The sequence below is a fragment of the Aulonocara stuartgranti genome (assembly GCF_965226115.1).
Source record: "Aulonocara stuartgranti genome assembly, chromosome: 11".
NCBI lineage: Eukaryota > Metazoa > Chordata > Actinopteri > Cichliformes > Cichlidae > Aulonocara > Aulonocara stuartgranti.
In genome coordinates, this window is record NC_138947.1 from 10,771,850 (window position 1) to 10,793,345 (window position 21,496).

A 21,496-nucleotide genomic window follows, 5' to 3' on the forward strand; every position below is an offset into this window, starting at 1 on the left:
TATTGATTTAATTTTTTTGTAGACAGCCTTCAAAGAACAAAACCTTAAATACGACCACCGTTTAAATGGTCACTACTCATCTGTAGTGGTGAATATGGTGTACTGACAGGTTTGAAATAATAACTATAGAGGCCTGTCTAAAACTATTGCGTGGTGGGGGTTTGTGTGTGTGTGTGTGTGTGTGTGTGTGTGTGTGTGTGCTTTCTGCTCATTTTACATAATTTGTAAGCACTGGGAGAGCTGCACTGGGAGAGCTGCACAGCTCAAACCTAGTGAAAAATTAGTTTAAAAAATGTGAACATTTAAAATGACAATTTCTAATTTTCTCTTGTGTATAACAATCTAAAATAACTTTGTATACAAAATTTCTCAAGACATTTAGTTAACTGATAAACGGTAGTTGATCAACCACTAAGCACTTATCCAATGTTGCAACGAGGTGTACCGGGTCCTGGTAGCCGCCTAAGCAATGGCGAGGTGTGGCTTCACATCAAATACGGCTGTTACAGAAGACCGTACAGTTATAAAAAGAAAAAACACTCCTTTTAATGCTGTAACGATAGTCAATACCTACTTGTACAGAAAAAACATTCAGATATTGATAAAATTGCTAATTAGATTAAATGTGGAAACAACACTACTCCCTTTTCACAACAGTAGAACGTGTATCGATGATGGTGACTGCATGAGTTTTATTTTGAAAATTAAAATTCGGAAGTCGTGTTATTTGTGTTTTTTCTTCCTCGTGACTAGCATGACACTGGTGAGGCGAACAGGCTGAAATCCACGCTGAGGGAATTTCGTTGAACTAGAGGTGAATAAATTTTAAACCTCAATATCTATAAATTCGCGCAATGAGCAGAGCGTTGCTAGTTAGATTTAATAGATGTTTATAGGAGTTCAAACTTTTGCATCGTTTTCCAAGTTATGTTTTTCTATTACTTATTTTTCTTTCTCGTTTTGTTGTTTTAATGTCATTTAGCCTATCTGTACACACAATGCTGACCATTAAATACGCAGCGAACTGTGAACCTTCACATCAACCGCTAATGTTAACGTTAGCTGCTCGCCGTTGCCTTGATGCGCAGGCTTTACACAGATTCATTTTATTTTTTAGGGGGTGCCATGAGCGCGTTATAGTGGACAGCGGGATCGTTACACCTGTTTTCAAAAGTTGTTTTGTTAATGCAGTTAAATTGAGATTTAGATTTTTAGAAAAGGCTTTTAACAACTATTGTTGACAGCCTCATAAAGTTTGGCAAGTTAGCTTACATCCAGTGTAGTAAAGTTAAGCTAAATGAAACATGTTAAGTAATAAGTAAATAAACAACTAACATTAAACCGATTTTTATTTAAGTATATTAAGCCGGAGAATTTATTATTTATGTAAGGTTCTTATTTAATTATTTTTCTATTCTGTTTCTCTGTATGCTAAACCTTAGGAGTTTGATATTTAACGGTCTAACCCTGACCAGACTATTTTAGCTAATAAAATGCGAATACTTTCTTTTTCTTTGAGATTTCCCTATTTGTGTTTATCGTTATCAGTAATTCTTCCTTTTCATCACAGATATCACACCGCATTTAATCGTTGTATTCTTTAAACAAAGATGAAATGAAAAATTGTTTAAACAAAATTACTATTATTATTATTGTTGTTGTTGTTTGGCCAGCCTTGTCTGTGACTTCTTACAAAACACACTTTCACTCCTGGATGAGTTAACGCCAGATGAGTTAATACTTTTTGCTGTACAATATAAAGTGCCTTGGGGTGACTGTTGCTGTGATTTGGCACTGTGTACTGTCATGTGAGAAAATTGGGACACCCCCATTAACTAATCAGCTCTTTATTATGAACTGTTCACATATCAATTTCCAATCATGATTTTATGTATTACTGGAAAAGAAAGCGACGTAATTGCAATTAAACAACATAAATATAAATGATAAATTTCAATCGGCCTTCAAACAACATCACAGCACTGAATCAGTGCTGCTTCGTGTTTTCAATGATCTTTTACTAATGGCTGACAATGGACGCCCCTCTGTCCTAGTGCTATTGGATCTTTCATCGGCATTTGACATGGTTGACCATAACATCCTATTGGCGAGACTAGAGCACACTGTAGGCATTAAGGGCGCTGCCTTGGATTGGTTTAAATCCTACCTCTCCAATCGGCTCTCTTCGGTACATCTGGCCACATCCTCTTCTTCGGCTGTACCTGTTTGCTGTGGTGTCCCCCAGGGATCTGTGTTAGGCCCTACCCTTTTCTCATTGTACATGCTTCCTTTAAGTGCTATCTTTGAGAAATACCACATTGCTTTTCACTATTATGCGGATGATATCCAGATCTATTTTGAGCTAAACGATGATCTTGCTCTGTCTTTGAATAGCTTCCGAGAATGCATGTGTGAGGTCAAGAAATGGCTTTTGGCAAATACTCTTATCCTTAATGATAAGAAAACCGAAATTATGATTTTTGGTAGTAATGCCCTTCGTGCCAAACTTCGGGATGCCTTTGGTTTTCTCACTAGTTCTTTCTCTGACACTGTTAGGAATCTGGGTGTCTTATTTGACAGCTCATTTACACTTGATAAACAAGTATCTGCTGTTGTCAGATCTAGTTTTTACCAGCTTCGCCTTATTTCTAAGGCCAGGCACTATATCCCGTATAAAGACCTAGAAAAGCTCATCCACGCCTTTGTAACGTCAAGGCTAGATTACTGTAATTCACTTTATTGTGGTCTCCACTCTTCCCTTTTACATAGATTACAGACAGTTCAGAATGCTGCAGCACGCATTCTAACTAAAACCAAGAAGTTTGCCCACATTACTCCTGTCCTTGCTGATCTGCACTGGTTGCCTGTCAAATATCGTATTCAATTTAAAATTTTGTTGTTTACTTTTAAAATTACCAATAACACTGCACCAAGCTATCTTAAGGAACTTTTAAACCCATATGCTCCTGCTAGGGCTTTAAGGTCATCCTCACAGTTACTGCTGGTTCAGCCCAGATCTCGACTGAAATCTAGAGGTGATCGATCGTTTGCTCTAGTTGCACCGGAGCTGTGGAACAATCTCCCGATTGGCATCCGGGCGTCTGATTCTATTCATTCTTTTAAATCACAGCTAAAAACATATCTTTTTAAACTTGCCTTTTCTACCAGTTAAATGCTGGCTTGCTTGCAGTGACCTATTGACCTATTGTATTAAATTCTCTGCTATCTTTCCATTATTGGTGTCTTTTATCATGGTGGTACAGTCTTACCTTGCTATAACCTATGTGCTGCAGTTTACTCTTATTGGTGGCTTTTATCTGTGAACATAATTCGTTACCTTTATGTATTTGATGTTAATGTGTGAACTGTTTTATTTTTTATTGTTTTATGTAAAGCACTTTGGTATGCCCAAGGCTTTTAAATGTGCTCTATAAATAAAGATTGTTGTTGTTGTATAAATGAACATTTTGTGAAACATCAAAAAACCCAAAAATGTTTGTTTTAATGGAGGAAAAAGTTAGGAAACCCTACCCCCTGATAACTAGTGTTGCCTCCTTTGGCTCATATAACTTCAGCGAGACGCCTTTTGTAACTTTTTACCAGTCTCTGACATGATCAGAAGAAGGTTCGCTCCACTCCTCAGTGCAGAATTCCTTCAGCTGTGAGATGTTTGAGGGTTTTCTGGCATGTACAGCCCATTTCAAGTCACCCCACAGCATCTTAATGGGGTTAGGATCAGGGCTTTGACTTTGCCATTCCAGGACTCTCCACTTCTTAGTTTTTAGCCAGTCCTTGGTAGATTTGCTGGTATGCTTTGGGTCATTGTCATGTTTTAGTGTCCAGTTCCGCTTCAGCTTTAATTTTTTAACAGATGGTCTCACATGTTCTTCAAGCACCCTCTGATACACAGCAGAATTCATGATGGATTCTGTGATGGTGAGCTGGCCAGGTCCTGCTGCAGCAAAGCACCAAACTAAATTTGAGGTATAGATAAGGCAAGGTTCTTTTAAAATGCTGGTTAACGATGTACTGATCATGTGCACCTAATGTGATACACCTGTGTGTGATTTTAACCATTTTAAGTGCGATAATATGTGAGGGTGTCCTAATTTATTCCTCACCAGAAATTGCATTCTTTTAAAATTACATTTCACATAAAATTTTAAAACGGCTTTTCTTATTTTTTTAATTGTTTAGTGATATTATTTGGATTCCTCAGTATCATTAAAATTGGCATTAAATATCCATATGGCCAAATATATTTTAAAATATACAGGCTTTCATAGGGTGTCCTAATTTTCTCACATGACTGTATATAAATTGAACTGAAACAGGGACTGTGATTGCAGTTTGGTTTTGTATCACAAACGTTTTTTTTGTTTTTGTTTATTTTGCTAGTTTCACAAAATCTAAGCAATCATCTTGTTATGTAGATGCATGACATTTACAACTTTTCATACCAATAAACTCAAATTATTTAGTGAAGTATTTGAATATTGTAGCTGTAAAAAAAGATACTTAATTATGAAATAATAAAGTCATTACCAATGGGAATAAAATAATATCAATAATTTATAGGGTCATAAATCATTACACACTATAGTGAAAAGTTGTAAGTATTCCTGATATGCAGCCTTGGCCTTGGTTTGGACTCCAAACCCCTCTTTTTAAAACACTGAAAAGTAATATATTAGTGACTAATGTCTCCTTCTGTTAATGCAGCACTGCTTAGTAGGCTTGTAGAAATTAGTTGGCTTAAAGCATGTTTGAACCTTACTGACGCCAGAATGGAGGTATCAAGGAGAAGAATCCTTCAAAAGCACCTGGAGCCAGCGAGACCCCTGCGCCGCTGCATTCCTGCCGACATTGGTAAGTCATCAGTGCAAGTAAACAGGATCAAATGTGCCAGTTTGAAATGTAATGTGTTCCCGTGTAATGAATGTTCATATGGGGATTTTAATACTTTGTTTAGATCCACCAATAAATCCTGCTGCACATGTCCTGATGGATCAAGAGGCAAGTAAAAAATAAAACCCTAATTATGAAGATGGTTGCATGGTGATGCAGTGGTTAGTACTCGTGACTCATAGGAAGAAGGTTAGTTCTGTGTGGAGTTTAAATCTTCTCCATGTGTCTGCATGGCTTCTTCCCACAGTCCAAAGACATGCAAAGGTTAGGTTAATAGCTGTTCATCTGGACGTTACGTTTTCAATGGGAAAAATGTTTTGTCACTCATCCAATTGAATTCTTCAGTCTCGAGACTGAAGAATTCCCTTGGATGAGTGACGCAACGCTACGTCCAGATGAACAGAATCCACCTTTTGGGATTTACTTACCTTAATGATTGAGCATGCATCAAGACGTTAGGTTAATATGTGATTCTAAGTTGACTGTAGGTATGAATGTGAGTATGTCTGTCTCCCTCTCTATTACAGCTGTGCACTATGAAAGCTGGGATAAACTAAACATATTACACTTTTTTCACAGAAGGTAAAATATAGTTTTGGTAAATGAAGCCTACTAATAAAAAAGGAGTTTAAACGACATTGTTACAAAAAGGTGAAGCTGACAGTGTATATATGATATGGAGATACATGTATAACAGTACTGAAAAAAAGTACTAAAAAGCATCCACCTGTTTGAAGGTAATTCATAATCAAACAACAAAAAAGGATGGGAAAGTGAACATGTTCTAAGCTTTGGCTTTCCATAGTTTGTCCATCAGGCTCTAGCTTGTCACTGCAAATCTGGGTTTTGTAGAGATGCTGTTTGCCATGGTGAGACGTTGTCAGGCTAAGATTAATCTAAGATGATTTTTTCCACTGTGTGAGCACCTTATGCCACCAGAGTAAACCTGTGACACACCTCAACATTTGAGAACGGTGGCACTACACAAAGATGACACATAACACTAACCTTTCAAGTAACTAATCATTTAATTATTCGGCGCTTCAGTATTTTAGACTCATGATATCATGCTTTTTAAAAAAAAATATTTAAGCTGAAATTTTGTATTTGATAGACAAATATTGGTGTAGAGCAGTTCTACAAGATCATCAACCTTCATAAACAGAAAAAAGGTGAGTCTTTTCTTCTTCTTCTTATATTATTTTTTTCCAAAATAATATATTTTGCTGTCCCATAGGCTAATAAACAAGGCGTGGAAAGCACTTCAGCTTGTCAGTGTGGTAAACAAGTGTTTTTGGTGTGCATTCTAGTAGCTGCAATTCCAGAAATGCCAAGGAGGCTTAGCAGGAGATTTAAAAAAAGTATACACATAGATAGTGCATTTCATATATTTTCTGAATCACAGATTAAGACACATACGTTTGCATGAGAGTGAGACACAGTTTTCACTTCGTTCAGTGTTTTTTGTAAGGTTACGGTTTAATAACTTGCACATATAAAATTTATTCTGCCAGAAGAAAATCTATCACAATGCTGAAAATGTTCTTCACAATTTTATACCAAACCTCTGAACCAAACATAACCTGCTCCTGGCCGTTCTAGTTTTTATTCTCCCACCTGCAGCTTTTCTGGTTTTTAAGGGTTCAAGCATAAACATTAAATAAAAAACAAAATCATAGACTCAGTCTATGAACAAATTTGATGGGAAGTCAACAATATATGGTCCTGTTTTATGATCATATATTAATGCTTATAGAACAATGAAACTATTTTAAAGTTTTTTTGTTGCCAGCAGAAAAAAAATATATCAAGGAATCAGATTTTGTCATCAGGGAAACTCAAAGACTTCAGACCCTCGTACTCTCCCCTCAGGTGTCTGAAGAATCTTCCTGGAATTAGTGTTTTGTGAAGAACTGTTTGGTCATTAGGCAGTAATTTCATACCGATTGGTCTCTAATCTGGAACATAACATGCTCCAGAGCAGGTTATAAGTTATCATGGCAATGTACCCCAGTAAGAAGTAAACCACCTACGGGAAATCCAAGGTTAACTCTGAAGTTACCTGGATAATCTGATATCCTGCTTCACAGTCAGGCCTCTGGTCACTCTGACTGAAAATCTGAGTGTCTCAACTCTACTGCTTCCAGCTCGACCTTGTCTCTTTTTGTCAGAGCCACTGTCTCCAAACCATTCATCACAGCAGGTCTCGCTAACGTCTTGCAAATCTTCCCTTTCACTCTTGCAGCGATACTTCTGTCACAAATCACTCAAACCTCCTCCACTCCCCCTTGCCTGCATGCTCTTCTTCACCTCGCTTGTGCTCTGTTCATCCCTTTGAAGGGTTAACCCCATGTATTTAAACCCATTTACCCTCATTACCTCTATACTTTACAGCTTCACTGTTACACCTGTCATCAAACCCTGAATTCATAAACAGTGACAAGGAGGAATTTTGGACCAAAGACATCACAAATGTTTCCTCAAAAAGCTGATATTGTGAGGAATGACCACAAGAGGGCCTTAACATCCAGTAATCAGAGAATTATCACACACCTGAATAAGCTTCTTAGAAGGAGTTTGTCTTTTAAGTGAGGTTGTGTTTGATGTTAGCCAATGCAGAAGTGTTGGTGAATCCCAATGCATCACAAACATTTTTTGTCAGCTTTATTACCTTTGAGGTAAAGAAGCAACCAGATTCTTTTGGATATCCCTAACTTGAACTCTTATACCATGTTTATCTTCAGACAGGATATCTTACACAAGGGACTTCTTAATTGGTCTGGCCAGTTGTCCGGAGGCCAGGAAGAAGCCAGAATTCTTGCCAGAGCACCCAATAGTGTTAAGTGAGGCAGTAAGTGTAAAATTCTTGTTGTTTACTTGCTAAGTGGTCCAAATAATATCAGTAGTGTCTGGATTTAAAATGCTTTTATACTATCTTCACAGAGAGATCCTGAGCAACTAAGGCTTTATGAAATGAGGATGAATGGCAAGAAAGATAAAATGTGAGTTTAATACTGTAAATTTGTTACCACAGTTTGACTTTAATGCTTTTTTCATACAGTAGAAAAACAGTAGAGAGTATAGATTATGATTTGAATGAAATACCCATTGTTCTTCAAGAATAATTTGAACATTGGACATTTATAACACCAGTTAATGTGTATATGTAGGAATTAAGTTAAAGTTAAAACCTAGAAAAAAAGGTAGTTTTTACGGTATATTGTTAAAATTAGGTCGCTAACATAAACACCATAATAAAAATATGTCACCTTTGTTTGTTTTTAGGGCGGCTGAAGGGCTTCACTCACCTTGAGAAATTAGTCTTGCTTGTGCAGTGTTTGTGTTTGCTGTTCTTCCTTTCAGTTTAATTTAACTTTTTATTTCCTATTTATTATTTTGCAGGAGGTTCACAAGAATTTCGGTTTTTGATAACCCCCTGAGAGTGCTGTAGTGTATTTATACTGTGTGAACACCTTTTTGAAACAGAAAAAAAAAAACTGAATGGCTACTTTTCAGATGCTTTAATAAAAGTCCTGAACTGAAGTGATGGCGCCAATTATGTTTACACATAATTAGAAATTCTCTGGAGTTAAGATTTGCATTTGTCTACAAATTGCTTTTGATTTTCTGTCCTATACCTCTGCTATTATCAACCTGCTTCAGCAGCAGTTTCCATCACAAATGACACACCTGTGTATTGTACAGCTGGTGAGCATGTCCGTGCATTAAACAGCTTAAGAAATTGGCATAAACGGGAGTGACTCTTGCATCAGTCAAGCAGATATTAACAGGAACACCAATGGTATTTTATTTTATCTGTTTGTTATGTGTTCTACATAAAGTGGTTATTTGACAACAAATTTGCTATAAAAAAAAAAAGATTAACGGTCAACATGAATCTACAGGAAGTGAAAATCACACATGAAAGATTTTGTTGAGCACATTTTATAAAATGTAAGTATTTTTTACACTATTCGAGGATAAAACCACGATTCCTGTACTTAATGAATTAATTTCTTGTACAACCTTCGTCATTTTGACCAAACTGACTCACACAAAATAAACTCGGAAAAGTACTGCTTTTCCCAACATATGCGGAAATCCTTTAATAGCGCCGCTGTAACTGAACATCTGCTGCACTTCGTCGACCTCTGTACGTGACCGGAAGCCGGTAGCCAACAAGTGAGTGGGTGACGAGACTCATTTAGTACCCCTGTGACTCATCCGACGTCACGGCATTGTGGGCCGGCTCTCGGCGTTAAGTCAGATTTTAATACTGAAATGAAACGGAGGAAGACAGCAGCAGAAAAGTAACCTCGCAAAGAGCAAAACATCTATATCTGCTTTTTATTTTTTGTTTGGTTTCGTGAGTCCCGTTGGCTGATCTTTCAGGTAAGGATGAAGCTCATTACCGTATTTCCTGTAGCCGGTGCGCGATAGTGCTGAATCTGCATGTTGACAGTATGTTCCTATGGTGACTGTTTTAAATGTAAAAACAAAACCAAAAACCTTAATTGTCCAGATTCGAGAACTGAGTTAGATGTTGGTGAAATTCTAAGTAACAGGCTTTCTCAGCAGCCAGGTGTGGTTATGCGTTTCTTTCATTCTGCTCACTGAGTAATTTTGTTCGGATTCGGCTGTTCGCAGGAAAAATGGACTCAAAGGCCGAAGGAAGCGCTCCGTGCAGCAGGTGAGAAGTTCCGGTCAACATAATGTTCGACATATTTGTTTAAAAACGCAGGTACTACTCGACAAAACCGCTTCACACACGTCAACTGCAATGTCGTCTTGGAATGAGGAAGCTGGGGTGTGACAGGATATATGGCCATTGATTTTCTTTTCTTTCTTTCCCCCCCTGAAAGTCGTGACGGTTTTGTTATTGTTAAATAACACCGTCTTTACAGAACCAATAAGATATTTGTAATACTGCCCCGTTAGCTACCCACCATATTTACGTAACAATCATTGCTCTTCATTGATCTGTGTGATTCAGTGTTTTAACTGACCCTTTCATGTCTATCCTTCTCCCCTCTTAAAGCCCTGTTTATGTGCACAACCCACACCTGGATGCACTGAAAGAAGACATCCTCTACCACTTCAGTCTAGGAACTGAAACTCATAGCCTACAAGATATGTTTGGTGATGTCAAAGTAATGTATCCCATAGTCATCTTTTTTAATTTTTATTTTAAAGCCTTGAGCCTGTTTTTGTCTGTGCAGTTCTCATGTCTATCTTTATGTGTGTGCTTTACTGTAGTTTGTTTGTGTGGGTGGGAGTCCCTGGAGAATGAAAGCATTCACTGAGTACATCGCAGCTGAGCTCGGTATGGAAGACCCCAAATCTGAGTATCCAAATATCTGTGCTGGGACGGATCGTTACGCCATGTACAAAGTTGGCCCTGTCCTCTCTGTCAGTGTATGTAAGAACAATATCCTCAATGTTATTTTGTTTTCCACATGATCGTTTTCTTAACTTGTATTTGTTAATCTACCAAAATGCATAATAATATCATGAACGTCATTTAAAAATTGTGTATATCTCTGCTTGTTTTTGCAGCACGGAATGGGCATCCCATCTATTGCCATAATGTTGCATGAGCTAATAAAGCTCCTCTATCATGCAAAGTGCACAGATGTTACAATTATACGCATTGGGACATCAGGTGGAGTAGGTATGTGCATTTGGGCCCTTTTCTTGTTGAGGAAAGGTGAAGTGACCCTTTGGAATTGGGTGCTGTTTGGGATTAATTTGTAGATTAAGCCTAAAGACCAGCTTGTGATAGGATCTTAGTTACCATGGGACTAATTACATGTCATACCAGACCCATTTTCCAAATCATTGTAGTAAAATAAACAACCAAAATAAGGTTTTTTGTTTAATTTGATAAATATTTGTCAGTTTGGGGACTGATTTATTTCTTGTGCGCAGCTGTGCAAGATGCAGTTACAAAATGTTACCTGTGAATAGCTGAAAGCGAAAGTATGATCCTGTCAACAAAATGGTCTCTAGGTTAATGATTTGTTTTCAGTTTAGACAAAACGAGGCAAAGGTTTCTGTGTTATTAGTTACATTTTAACAAAGCTCAAAGGATCGGGTATTACAACTAGCGGGAAAGCAGAGATGGTGTAAGCAAAAATGAGAGACAGCATAAGAGTGATGAATGCTGAGCACTAGACTGGAAAACTGTGACATTTTAGGTTAAAGTTACACTTAAATGAAGATCAGTATTGAGGGGTTATATATTTTTTGTCATTGTAAATATATAATAATACATGTGCAGCATTAGCAAGCTAGAAATTCATTTGTTATTTAGAATATGCTAATTTCCCTTGTAATTGTGTCGCACGTACTTTCCAGTAGATGGATCGTGTGATGACGCAAGAGATGACAACAGAGTCTTTGTTTTTAAAAAGGGCATATTTTTCTATTTTTATCCCAAGAAACAGACTAAGGTTCCTTAATCAAATTGCTTCATGAAAACATTTTCACAATTAATTGCAAATACTTGGTTTTAACTCATTTTATCAGATTTTTGAAAGAGAGATCAGCTGATCTTTGAAGCCTGCCTTTGAAATTTACACAACCTTGGCCTTACACAAGCAATTGCATGAACATTTAGCTGTTGGCCTGTGTTGCATCTTTGATTTTGAAGTCTATACATGTAACATTTCCAGCACATGATGCACACGATGGTGATTCAATTCTAGAAGCTGTGACTAAATTTTACAACCACAGATCTTCATAGTAAAGATATATGCTCTAGAAAGGGCTATAAAGTAATTTGTCCTAAAATCTTTACATTTGTATTTTCACTTTAAAAAACTTTTTCATCTAACCTGCTATATTTGGCTTTCAGGACTTGAGCCTGGCACTGTTGTTGTCACCAAACAGTCTGTGGATCCCACCTTTCAGCCCAGGTTTGAGCAGGTGATCCTTGGGAAGACCGTGGTGCGCAATACTGATCTGGACCAAAGCCTGGCTGAGGACCTGCTGCAGTGCAGCAAGGAGCTAAACCAGTTTAAGACAGTTGTAGGCAACACCATGTGCACGCTGGATTTCTATGAAGGTTTGAGTTCTGATGCATCAATGTGTTAGCGAGTACACTGTTTGCCAACATCTACAGTCTTTCACTGTCTTCCTGTTTTCTCTGTTTGATCACACGTGTAGGGCAAGCCCGTTTGGATGGCGCTTTCTGCTCCTACACTGAGGAGGACAAGCAAGACTACCTCAACAAAGCTCAGGAAGCAGGAGTTTGTAATATAGAGATGGAGTCATCAGTGTTTGCTGCTATGTGTAAACTGAGTGGTCTACGAGGTAAGAAATTTCAATATCAGCATCGTTTTACTTCTGACAGCATTTTTTTTGTGTCTGAAAACTTTTATCTCTGTTTGTGAAAAGCGGCTGTGGTTTGCGTCACGCTCCTGGATCGGCTGAAGGGAGATCAGCTGCGCAGCTCTCACGAAGTTCTTCACAGTTACCAGCAGCGTCCTCAGATACTGGTCGGCTACTACATTAAGAAGCAGCTGAATGCCAAAGCGAAAGATAGCTAAATAAATGCAAGCATACAGTAAATTCTTATGATCTTCTGTCTAGAAGTCATACCTTTAAATATCTCCAAAAGACTTAAATGATGCCTTCTATTTATCCTTTGACACTGATTTAGTTGATACACTGCTATAAAAACATGCACCGCTACACTGTTGTTTTATTTCGTATTTCTCTTAAGTACACTTGAATTGATGTAGCACCCTTGTATTTAAAGTGAGTTAAGTTCATGTGTATTAGTTAAGGTCGTCTTATTCTACTTGACATGTAAAGTTTCAGATCCGTAAAACTTGAACCTGTAAGTCTAAACTTACAGTGGTGCCATAACAAAATGACCTTTTTACACCTATTATAAAAAATACATTTTTAAAATATTTTATAGGTTTAGATTTGTTATTGAAAACTTAATTGTGTATGTGGAGATTTTTTTTTACATTTTTATTGTCATCCAGATTGTATTCAGTTTCTTCGACCTTTGTATATGTGCTCAGCATTTCTTTCACAATATAAAATTGCAACAACACAACACTCCGCTTGAGAAAGATTTCTGCTTTGTGTCATAAATAAAGCAAGCAAGTAAAGCTTTGTGCAGTCTGAAATTTCACAACATATTAAGAAAAGAATTCTTTAAGTAAGAGGCACTGCGGCACAAATGCAATGTGAAGTTTGTTATATGATCTGTCAGTATTTGCAGCTCTTGAAAAGCCTGGTGAAGTCAAGATCAGCATCCTGACCAATAAACAAGCCAAAGATATTAATAAATGGTGTTCTGGTGTGTACTGATTGAACAGTAAATTATCAATGATAATAATAATAATCTCCCTAAAAGATTTTGGGTAGACTGGTGTTGTTGTCACATTAACTGTTAACGCCACATTTAAGGACACTTTTGCGGTGGTTAATTTGTGGAAAAGACAGAAAAGTTTGAGGGGAGGAAGTATTTTGTCATTTTTAGGGGTCAGAGTAATTTTTCATGTTGCTGCTTTTTCTGTAATAAAAAGCTCACACAGTATTAGTCGGTTAAAAATTGGACACTTGTTAAAAAGCTCAAGGTTTTTCATCAGCAAGCTTAAGCCATGTGGTAGCTAGGTTAAAATGTGACACATGTAACAACTAGAGATGGCACGATACCACTTTTTTATGTCCGATACCGATACCGATATCATAAATTTGGATATCTGCCGATACCGATATGAATCCGATATAGTGTTTTTTAATCAACAAAACTGTTTTTTAAATATCTTGCTGCATTTTGTATAAGTTCATACTCAAGTTTAAAACAACAACTACACTAAAGCTATTCTGTTATACCTGTATGCAAAAAAAATGTTTCATAGTTCAGCAATACTGATCAATCTAATAAACTTAAACCTACACCATCCTCCCTATTCTGGTATTTTAAAGAGTACTTAGCATAAATATTAAGCAACCTAACTAATAGGGTTCCAACTCCCAGCAACAACAAAAATAAATAAATAAAAAATAGGGAACCACCCCTCACGCTCCACCTCATGATGCTTAATCGACGTAATCAACCTTAATTTGATGCAGTGTGAAAAAAATGCACAGAAATCAATTATTTTTCAAGAAATATTAAATAGATTCAACATCTTTCTTCAACAAAATTGCAGACTGCACAGATGGTACCTTCCCAAAGGAAAAAGTACTATAGCTTACTAGGGTATATATATTAGACTTAATAGTTACTATATACAGTAATTGACTTCTATTCATTTTACATCAAATTAAAACTTTGGGTGTCAGATAATTATTTATTAAAAGCTCGACATTTTAAATGAGAATAAGAAAGAAAAGTATGTCTTTGTGCCCCCTTTTCCCTGTTAATGCCCTATCGGCCCCCCTGGCTAAACTTTGCTAGATCCGCCCCTGCACAGTTACCAGCGTCAGCTACGTAGAAAAAGATCCTCGAGTAGAAAGTAATATTAAATAAATTCTAACAACAGCTGATCAAGCTTAAACGTGCTGCTGTTGTTCAGCCGCTGGTTTCCTCTTTCTGGTGCAAAGTGGGCCAAAAGCAAACTAGAGACACGGACTCGCGACAGAAAAGCCGATCAGCTGATCGTTAAGCAGTTTCATGATTGAAGTAGCAGCAAGAAGAGGCAGTCGCTTGTTAAGCTTAACGCAGGAATGCTTTACAAACATTCAGAGATGGACTTACACACTTGCTTTACTTCTCTCGGGGATAACTTTGTCGGAGATGAAATGCCGGGTTGCTAGCGAAGCTCCACATGCTATCCAGACCACCGACAGGTCCCGCTCTATCACGTGATGCATACTGCTCCGACGTGCTAACGTTCTGAGGTGAGTTACGGCGTGTTGCAAGTTTTGTGAGGTGCTTTCGTGATATTTAATGGATCGGATTACATTTTTTATTTTTCTCCGATATCCGATCCAGTCATTTAGGTCAGTATCGGACCGATACCGATACGTAATATCGGATCGGTCCATCTCTAGTAACAACTGAGCCCCCGCCCGAGTATAAGAAATGAGAAAGGTATTTGAAGCTAGGCATGTAAAGGCAGTGTTGTATAAATATATCTGTTTGTTTCTTTGTTGGCAGAATGGTTTGTGTTGAGCCACACACAAACAGCTGGCCGAAGGAAGTATGGCTTTGTTGTGTTGTCTGCTAAGGTTATCATAAAGTTACATTAATTTGTTACAATTAATGAAAAAAAATGGAAAGAATACCTACTTTGAGGTCGTACCTTAGGCTTGGATTTAATGAAGGAACAGTTATTGAAAGATGTTTCAATCAATCAGCAATTCATGTAAATTCGAGTCAAAATCATGAATACTAACCTTGGTCTAACCTAGTTTGTCTGTTAAAATCAGCTATATGGGGAAAACACCTGGTTTTAAAATTTTCAGCTGGTGTCACAGGGTTCATTTTCTAGAAAGATCTGCTGAGACTGAAGTTACTTTGGACTGCTTTGGTCAGAGGAATAACTTTAGTACACTCATTCCCTCTTTTGTCTAATGCTGGTGATAGATGACGCATTAAAGGTTGAGATAAAATTGAACACTCTGACTAATGGCGAGTGTCATTGCTGATATTTTTGACCAGCAGGCGTGGCAGTCTGCAGCAGCTCGGTGAAGAAGTCTTCATTCTTACTTATGTTACAGTATTATCTGTTTGAATTAGTTTAACAGATCCTTTTCACCGCCACAGCTTTGACACGAATCAGTATGTGAATGCAGGTGTTATAATCACGTAGACTTTGGTTTTGTTTTTTTCAATCTAAACTTTAGTCATTTATAATTCCTGTAACTTCTTCATACTGGACTATATCATGACACAGTTGCAGGTTGAGGAAATATCGGTTGTTGTCAGTGTGGTGAATCATCTGCACACCAGGATATTCACTTCTTTACGCAAAAAAAGTGACAATGTTGGTGTATTTTATTTCTGGCCTATATTTTTTGCACTGTTAACTTGGATCGTTCTCAAACACATTATTATTACATTATTATTCAGGCTTGAGGACAGATAACGGCTTTATTCTGTGGTGTCTCAGTATTTTGAGCTTCTAGCCTACACTGGGTGGTGTAAGACGCGCGGCGCGTGAGAGGAGGGTCTGTTTGCGCGCTCCCGTGCGTGCCCACCTCCCGTCTGCTATCCGATCCTTCCTCCGTCTCTTCGCTGACTCAGTGCCTTAAGCAGCATCACCGCTCACCAGAACAGATCTACAGCATCCTCTGCGGAGAAATACATCAGCCATGGCTAAAACAGCAACCGGTAAGCATTAGTCTGGATGGGTTCAGATGGATTAAAGCGGGATGGATGCACGGTACAGGTGCAGGATTTTTGCGGAAGGTCTGTGTCGGCCCGGTGTAGCCTACCGGCTGGTGGTCGTGCTTCTGTAACAGCTCCACCATAAAAATAAATATATAAATAGATAAAATAAAATAAAATAAAATAAAAGCTTTCTTTGCCGTTTTCAACACTAAATTGCATTAAATCACATTTCTGCAGACTATTGTCTCCACGCAGGACTCTATTGATGATAAGAATGTGGGCTCACGCCGAGCATCCTCTGTCGTTAGGTTACTGAAAAATCTCCTATATTATCCTACCTATGTAAACATATTCATTTTTATATAACAATTGTGTTAGGTAACATTGTGTAATTATACAATATGGGCTGCCTGAGAGGGGTTTACTAACCTTACAATGCTCCACCTGCGGTTCACGCTACAGCGGCCCCAACATGCAGCATAATGCAGACGGACCGCACCCAAGATGCTGGGTTGCCGATCATTTAGCCGACACCAAATCATTTGGAGGCTTCATCTGTTTGACTTTTACATTCATGTGGCTATAATGAAAGGTGCAGGTGATCGTTTCACTTTTTTTGTCACTTAAACGTCTCTTTAAGATGATTGTTGTCGGTTATAAGATTGCACCCTTTATTCATGTCTTTAGCTTTCCTTATCTATTCCTTGCAAAGGATTGCACCAGCTGTGGCAGAGGTGCTGCAGTTTATTTTCCAAAAATTCATTATTGATATATGTTACAAAAATAAAATGTAGGTAGAGTTAGCACACTGATATTAGGAACTAGATTTTACGCTAGTCATCTCTTCTGATGGGTAGTTATTGTTGTAGGCCAGACATTTAGCATGGGTTTGTTTGTTTTTGGCTACCTATTTTACAAAATTCTTAATATAAGCCACCCATTCCTTCAGGGTTTTTTTTTACATAAAATATAATGTGCCAACTCACTATTCTGCATGTAGTAGCATAGATTTGTAGTTAACCAGACAGGTGTACGGCAGGGTGGGAGGCAGGCCAGCCCTGCAGCAAGGGGCTGCTTCACACGCTGGCCTTTGCAGCAGAAGGCATAGCAGCACTGACAATCTGTAGTCCTGAAGAGCCAGGTGGGCACTTTGTCAAAAATAGAAAGAGCACGAAGAACTGGCGGTGAAGATTAAAAATAGTCCAAAGATCTAGTGAAAGTTAATTAAAAAAAGAACGTTCAGGTCATTAATCTGGTGTTTTTTATGACTATGACACCACGGTGACCGAGGCGCATTATTGGACAAAGCTGTTTCATGTCCTGATTTTAGCTCACATGTGAACTTCAGTAAAAGTAATGGTTGTTATGCTCTTAGTTTGATAATGCTCACAGAATACATTCATCCAATTAATTATTAAGCAGTGCTGCACTTAGATACATTTCAGACTTTTAACAGCTCATTAGGCAGTCATCTGAGCTAACAGGCTTGTTGAGAATTTCCCCTTTCTTAACAAGTAATCAAATTGAAAATCTCAACTATATGTATCCATTTGTGACAATGTTGGTTGTGACAAATGGATAATGCTGTGTTTGTTTTATGGTTTTATGTTCTTGCAGCATACAAAGAGAAGATGAAGGAGCTGTCTGTCCTCTCCCTCATCTGCTCCTGCTTCTACCCAGAGCCACGCAATAAGCTTGTGTGTGACTTTGAAGGTACAAAATCAGCTGAATCATGGATTTTCTTTTAAATTAAACAAGCTAACTCCATGTTGATGATTTCTTTCAGATTTTAGACAAAAAATACGTATCATTGGACTGATACAGTAATATGTCTTGACTTTGCTACCATTAGCATTGTAATTGTGTCATTTACAGACATGGAGGTGAAACCTATAAACAAGCGGGCCTCGGGTCAGGCTTTTGAGGTGATTCTCAAGCCTCAGTCTCCAGTGTCAGATGTAGCCCACAACCTTCCCTCACCCCCAAAGAGGGATATCTCCTTGGACGACATTGAGAAGAAACTCGAGGCAGCTGAAGAACGGAGGAAGGTGAGTATATTGCATCGATGTCAACAAGCTTTAGGTGTTTAAACTGTAAAACAAAAGAAATCTTTGAGACATTTAACTATGGAAAATGAATAATTCATGTTACAAGATGGAGGTGCAAATGATTCAATTTGAATACTTCTGTATATTCAGTACCAAGAGGCCCAGGTGCTGAGGGCTTTGGCAGAAAAGCGAGAACATGAGAGGGACGTGTTGCTAAAGGCTATGGAAGAGAACAGTAATTTCAGCAAGATGGCTGAGGAGAAGCTCCAGATGAAGATGGAGCAGATCAAGGAGAACCGTGAAGCCCACCTGGCGGCCATGATGGAGCGCCTACAAGAGAAGGTGAGTCGTCAGCTTTATCAGAACTAAAAGCATATGAAAGGGGCTGGGCAGCGTCCTGATGAGTAATCATTCTCACTGTGCTGTTGTGACGTTTCCAGGAGAAACACGCGGCTGTGGTGCGCAGAAACAAAGAGCTGAGGGAAGAGCTGACAGCATGAGCCTCACACGAGTCCAGACTTCCATCCACCCAGTCCTGTCCCCTTCCTCGGTAGAGCCTTCACCCTCTTCGTAACAGACACTCAACCCTGGAGGCTGAGAGGTTCAAGGACCTCACCACTATATCACAACCCACCATGCCACCAGTACTCACTATTATCAGTATTATCAGTGGATATAAACATGAATAACACTCATCTTGAGAATTGAATGGTTTTGTTGATTTAAGAGAAATTGAAAGAATATGGGTTTTATTGGCTTTAATTTTGTCAGTACTTTTATCTATCTATCTATCTATCTATCTATCTATCTATCTATCTATCTATCTATCTATCTATCTATCTATCTATCTATCTATCTATCTATCTATCTATCTATCTATCTATCTATCTATCTATCTATCTATCTAATATTTTCTTTGTCTTTGATTAATGTTCAGTTCTTGAAGTTTGACTCTGCGACCATTTTCTTGTGGAAGCTCTCAGTGGTGTGAGTTGGCTGTAGACAGGCATTTGCATTGATTCCCGATGATGTCCTGATAATGATGTTTTTTGCTGTGTCTTTTGTGAAGAATGACGGTTGGTGTTTCCAGACTACAGACTCCTCAAGATATCAACGTATCTCATCTGTATCTCCCTCACGCGCACCTACTCATTCTCAACACGCACACTTGGAACTTAACAATAATCGAATCCCCACAGATACATAGAAGTCCACTTCCTCTGAAATGAGCTCAATAGGTGCTTTATTGTTATTAAGAATGTCTATGCCCAATGGGAGCAACTGTTTATACACTTGCAGATTACCACTTTACCCCGACGGCGCCATTTTTCGATGAATCCATCGTTACCCAAACGAATAGCTTTGTTAAGAATGGGAATGAACCTTATAAAGTTGTGAATGTTATGACACCATACTGGTATCATGCATAGTGTCTTGGACAGTAGAATGTGCTGTTGCTCCCATCTTGATATTGATAGTGTGAACATTACGTATGTCTGTGTGGGTGTGTGTGAATGAAGAATTACCTTGAGGCATCATCAGCACCTTCTCTCATTTAGGGGGTTAGATAGAGAATGGATGCAGGATGCTTTACATTCAGCACACTAAACTAGTCTCTTTTTAATATACAGTACCACTGATATCTGCCTGCATCTTCTGCTGCTTGTTTTTCTCCCTCCATCTATTTCTCTGTGAAAGCTTTGCTGAATAAAAGTTTGGGGTTCTGTGAACATGGCATGCACCATCTGAAACTTTTCTGTAAACTGCCAAATAAAAGAACCAGTTATCTACACATCCTGAGAATCTTCCTGTAAATTTGTATTCTAATCTGATTTTAATAGCGTTTTAACATTTTTATTATTGCAGTGTTTAGAGTAGTTAAAATGTACAGATATGTAATTGATCATCAGCAAGTATGAGCACCTCTATAAAAGCAGAGGGTTTTATTTTTACAGTTGGATGGTCTGGAGCAGTTGTGTGTTAACACAATGCCAAGGACGAAAAACATCAGCTATGATTTGGGAATGGTCATGAGGTCGTTTCTGAAAAATTTAAAGTGGAGAGAAGCCGTCAAAGTGGAGATGGTTTACCATAATGCACAGCCCCATATTTGGCAAAAATAAAATACAGAACATCAACACAAACATTTTATACCAACTGTGAAGCCCGACAGTGGCGGTGTAATGATTTGGGCTTGTTTTACATTTGTAGGACCTGAGCATCTAGGCTCTCCTCTGTATGCCAAAGTTTTCTAGAGACAAATAACGCTAAAGGCTGGCCAAAATTGGTTGGTGCAACAGGGCAATGATCCTAAGGAGAGCTATATGTCTGTGAAGGTTCTCAGTCATCCAGGTCATCGTAGTCAAAGGAGCTTGGAAAGAAAAGCGTCTGGACTTCTATGAGTTGCTTGAAGACGTTTCACCTCTCATCTGAGAAGCTTCTTCAGTTCTAAGGTCAAATAGTGGAGAGTCCCAGATTTAAACCCAGTGGGAGTTTCCCCCCAAAGAGGGACAAAGGACCCCCTGATGATCCTCTACCTAATCACATGAGCCAAGGTGTGAAAGCGGGTGTGGGTTACAATCAGCCAGGGTTTTGGGTGAGCTCATCGTGAAACCTGGCCCCTCCCTATCATGTGATTTCCTGAGGTCAGATGGCCCAGGATGTGAGTGGGTGTTAAGGCGTCTGGGAAGGGATCTCAAAACTGGATTATAGATGGCAGAGAGTTGGTGTCGTAAACCACCGCCTCTGTTCAAAGATGGTCGCTCACAGTGGACGTAAATGGCTTCTTTCACTCATCTTTCAAACCATCTGTCCTCTCTGTCCAAAATGTGAACATTGGCATCCTTGAAAGAGTGACCTTTGTCCTTTAGATGCAGATGGACAGCTGAGTCTTGTCCTGTGGAGGTGGCTCTTCTGGGGGTTGTTTGGTCTCTCCGATGTGGAGGTCTGGGCATTCCTCGCTGCACTGTACAGCATACACCACATTGTTAAGTTTGTGTTTAGGAGCTTTGTCTTTCGGGTGAACCAGCTTTTGTCTGAGTGTGTTGCTGGGTCTGAAATGCACCGGGATGTCGTGCTTGGAGAGAACCCTCCTGAGTTTCTCGGATACACCAGCTACATAGGGGATGACAATGTTGTTGCGTCTGTCTTTCTTATCCTCCCTCGCTGGTGTCTGATCTTCTTTCCTGTGCATCTTTGCTGACTTTATAAACGCCCAATTAGGATAACCGCATGTTTT

General features: G+C 38.6%; 3 protein-coding genes across 5 annotated transcripts; all 3 read left to right on the forward strand.

Annotated features, from left to right (window-relative positions):
- The first annotated feature begins 710 nt into the window (after positions 1–710).
- On the forward strand, positions 711–8,451 carry gra (granulito). 2 transcript variants are annotated; one of them, XM_082550746.1, is made up of 7 exons: positions 711–814; positions 4,787–4,869; positions 4,973–5,016; positions 6,023–6,080; positions 7,653–7,759; positions 7,852–7,910; positions 8,194–8,451. In XM_082550746.1, the coding sequence occupies exons 2-7, from the start codon at positions 4,788–4,790 to the stop codon at positions 8,219–8,221; spliced, it is 378 nt and encodes a 125-aa protein (XP_082406872.1). In that variant the 5' UTR covers positions 711–814; position 4,787; the 3' UTR covers positions 8,222–8,451. The 2 variants fall into 2 exon arrangements, with proteins under 2 accessions (XP_082406872.1, XP_082406873.1); XM_082550747.1 differs by having other exon boundaries at positions 734–814; positions 4,723–4,869.
- Positions 8,452–8,926: 475 nt separating this feature from the next.
- upp1 (uridine phosphorylase 1) lies at positions 8,927–13,215 on the forward strand. Its single transcript, XM_082550745.1, has 8 exons — positions 8,927–9,300; positions 9,556–9,598; positions 9,947–10,058; positions 10,165–10,323; positions 10,465–10,579; positions 11,765–11,974; positions 12,076–12,222; positions 12,307–13,215. The coding sequence occupies exons 2-8, from the start codon at positions 9,561–9,563 to the stop codon at positions 12,456–12,458; spliced, it is 933 nt and encodes a 310-aa protein (XP_082406871.1). The 5' UTR covers positions 8,927–9,300; positions 9,556–9,560; the 3' UTR covers positions 12,459–13,215.
- Positions 13,216–16,026: 2,811 nt separating this feature from the next.
- On the forward strand, positions 16,027–20,044 carry stmn2a (stathmin 2a). 2 transcript variants are annotated; one of them, XR_014279474.1, is made up of 6 exons: positions 16,027–16,210; positions 17,828–17,923; positions 18,086–18,258; positions 18,409–18,600; positions 18,699–18,808; positions 19,328–20,044. XR_014279474.1 is itself a non-coding variant. In XM_082550437.1 (5 exons), the coding sequence occupies exons 1-5, from the start codon at positions 16,192–16,194 to the stop codon at positions 18,756–18,758; spliced, it is 540 nt and encodes a 179-aa protein (XP_082406563.1). In that variant the 5' UTR covers positions 16,028–16,191; the 3' UTR covers positions 18,759–20,044. The 2 variants fall into 2 exon arrangements, 1 of the variants encoding a protein (XP_082406563.1); XM_082550437.1 differs by having other exon boundaries at positions 16,028–16,210; positions 18,699–20,044.
- The last annotated feature ends 1,452 nt before the right edge of the window (positions 20,045–21,496 follow it).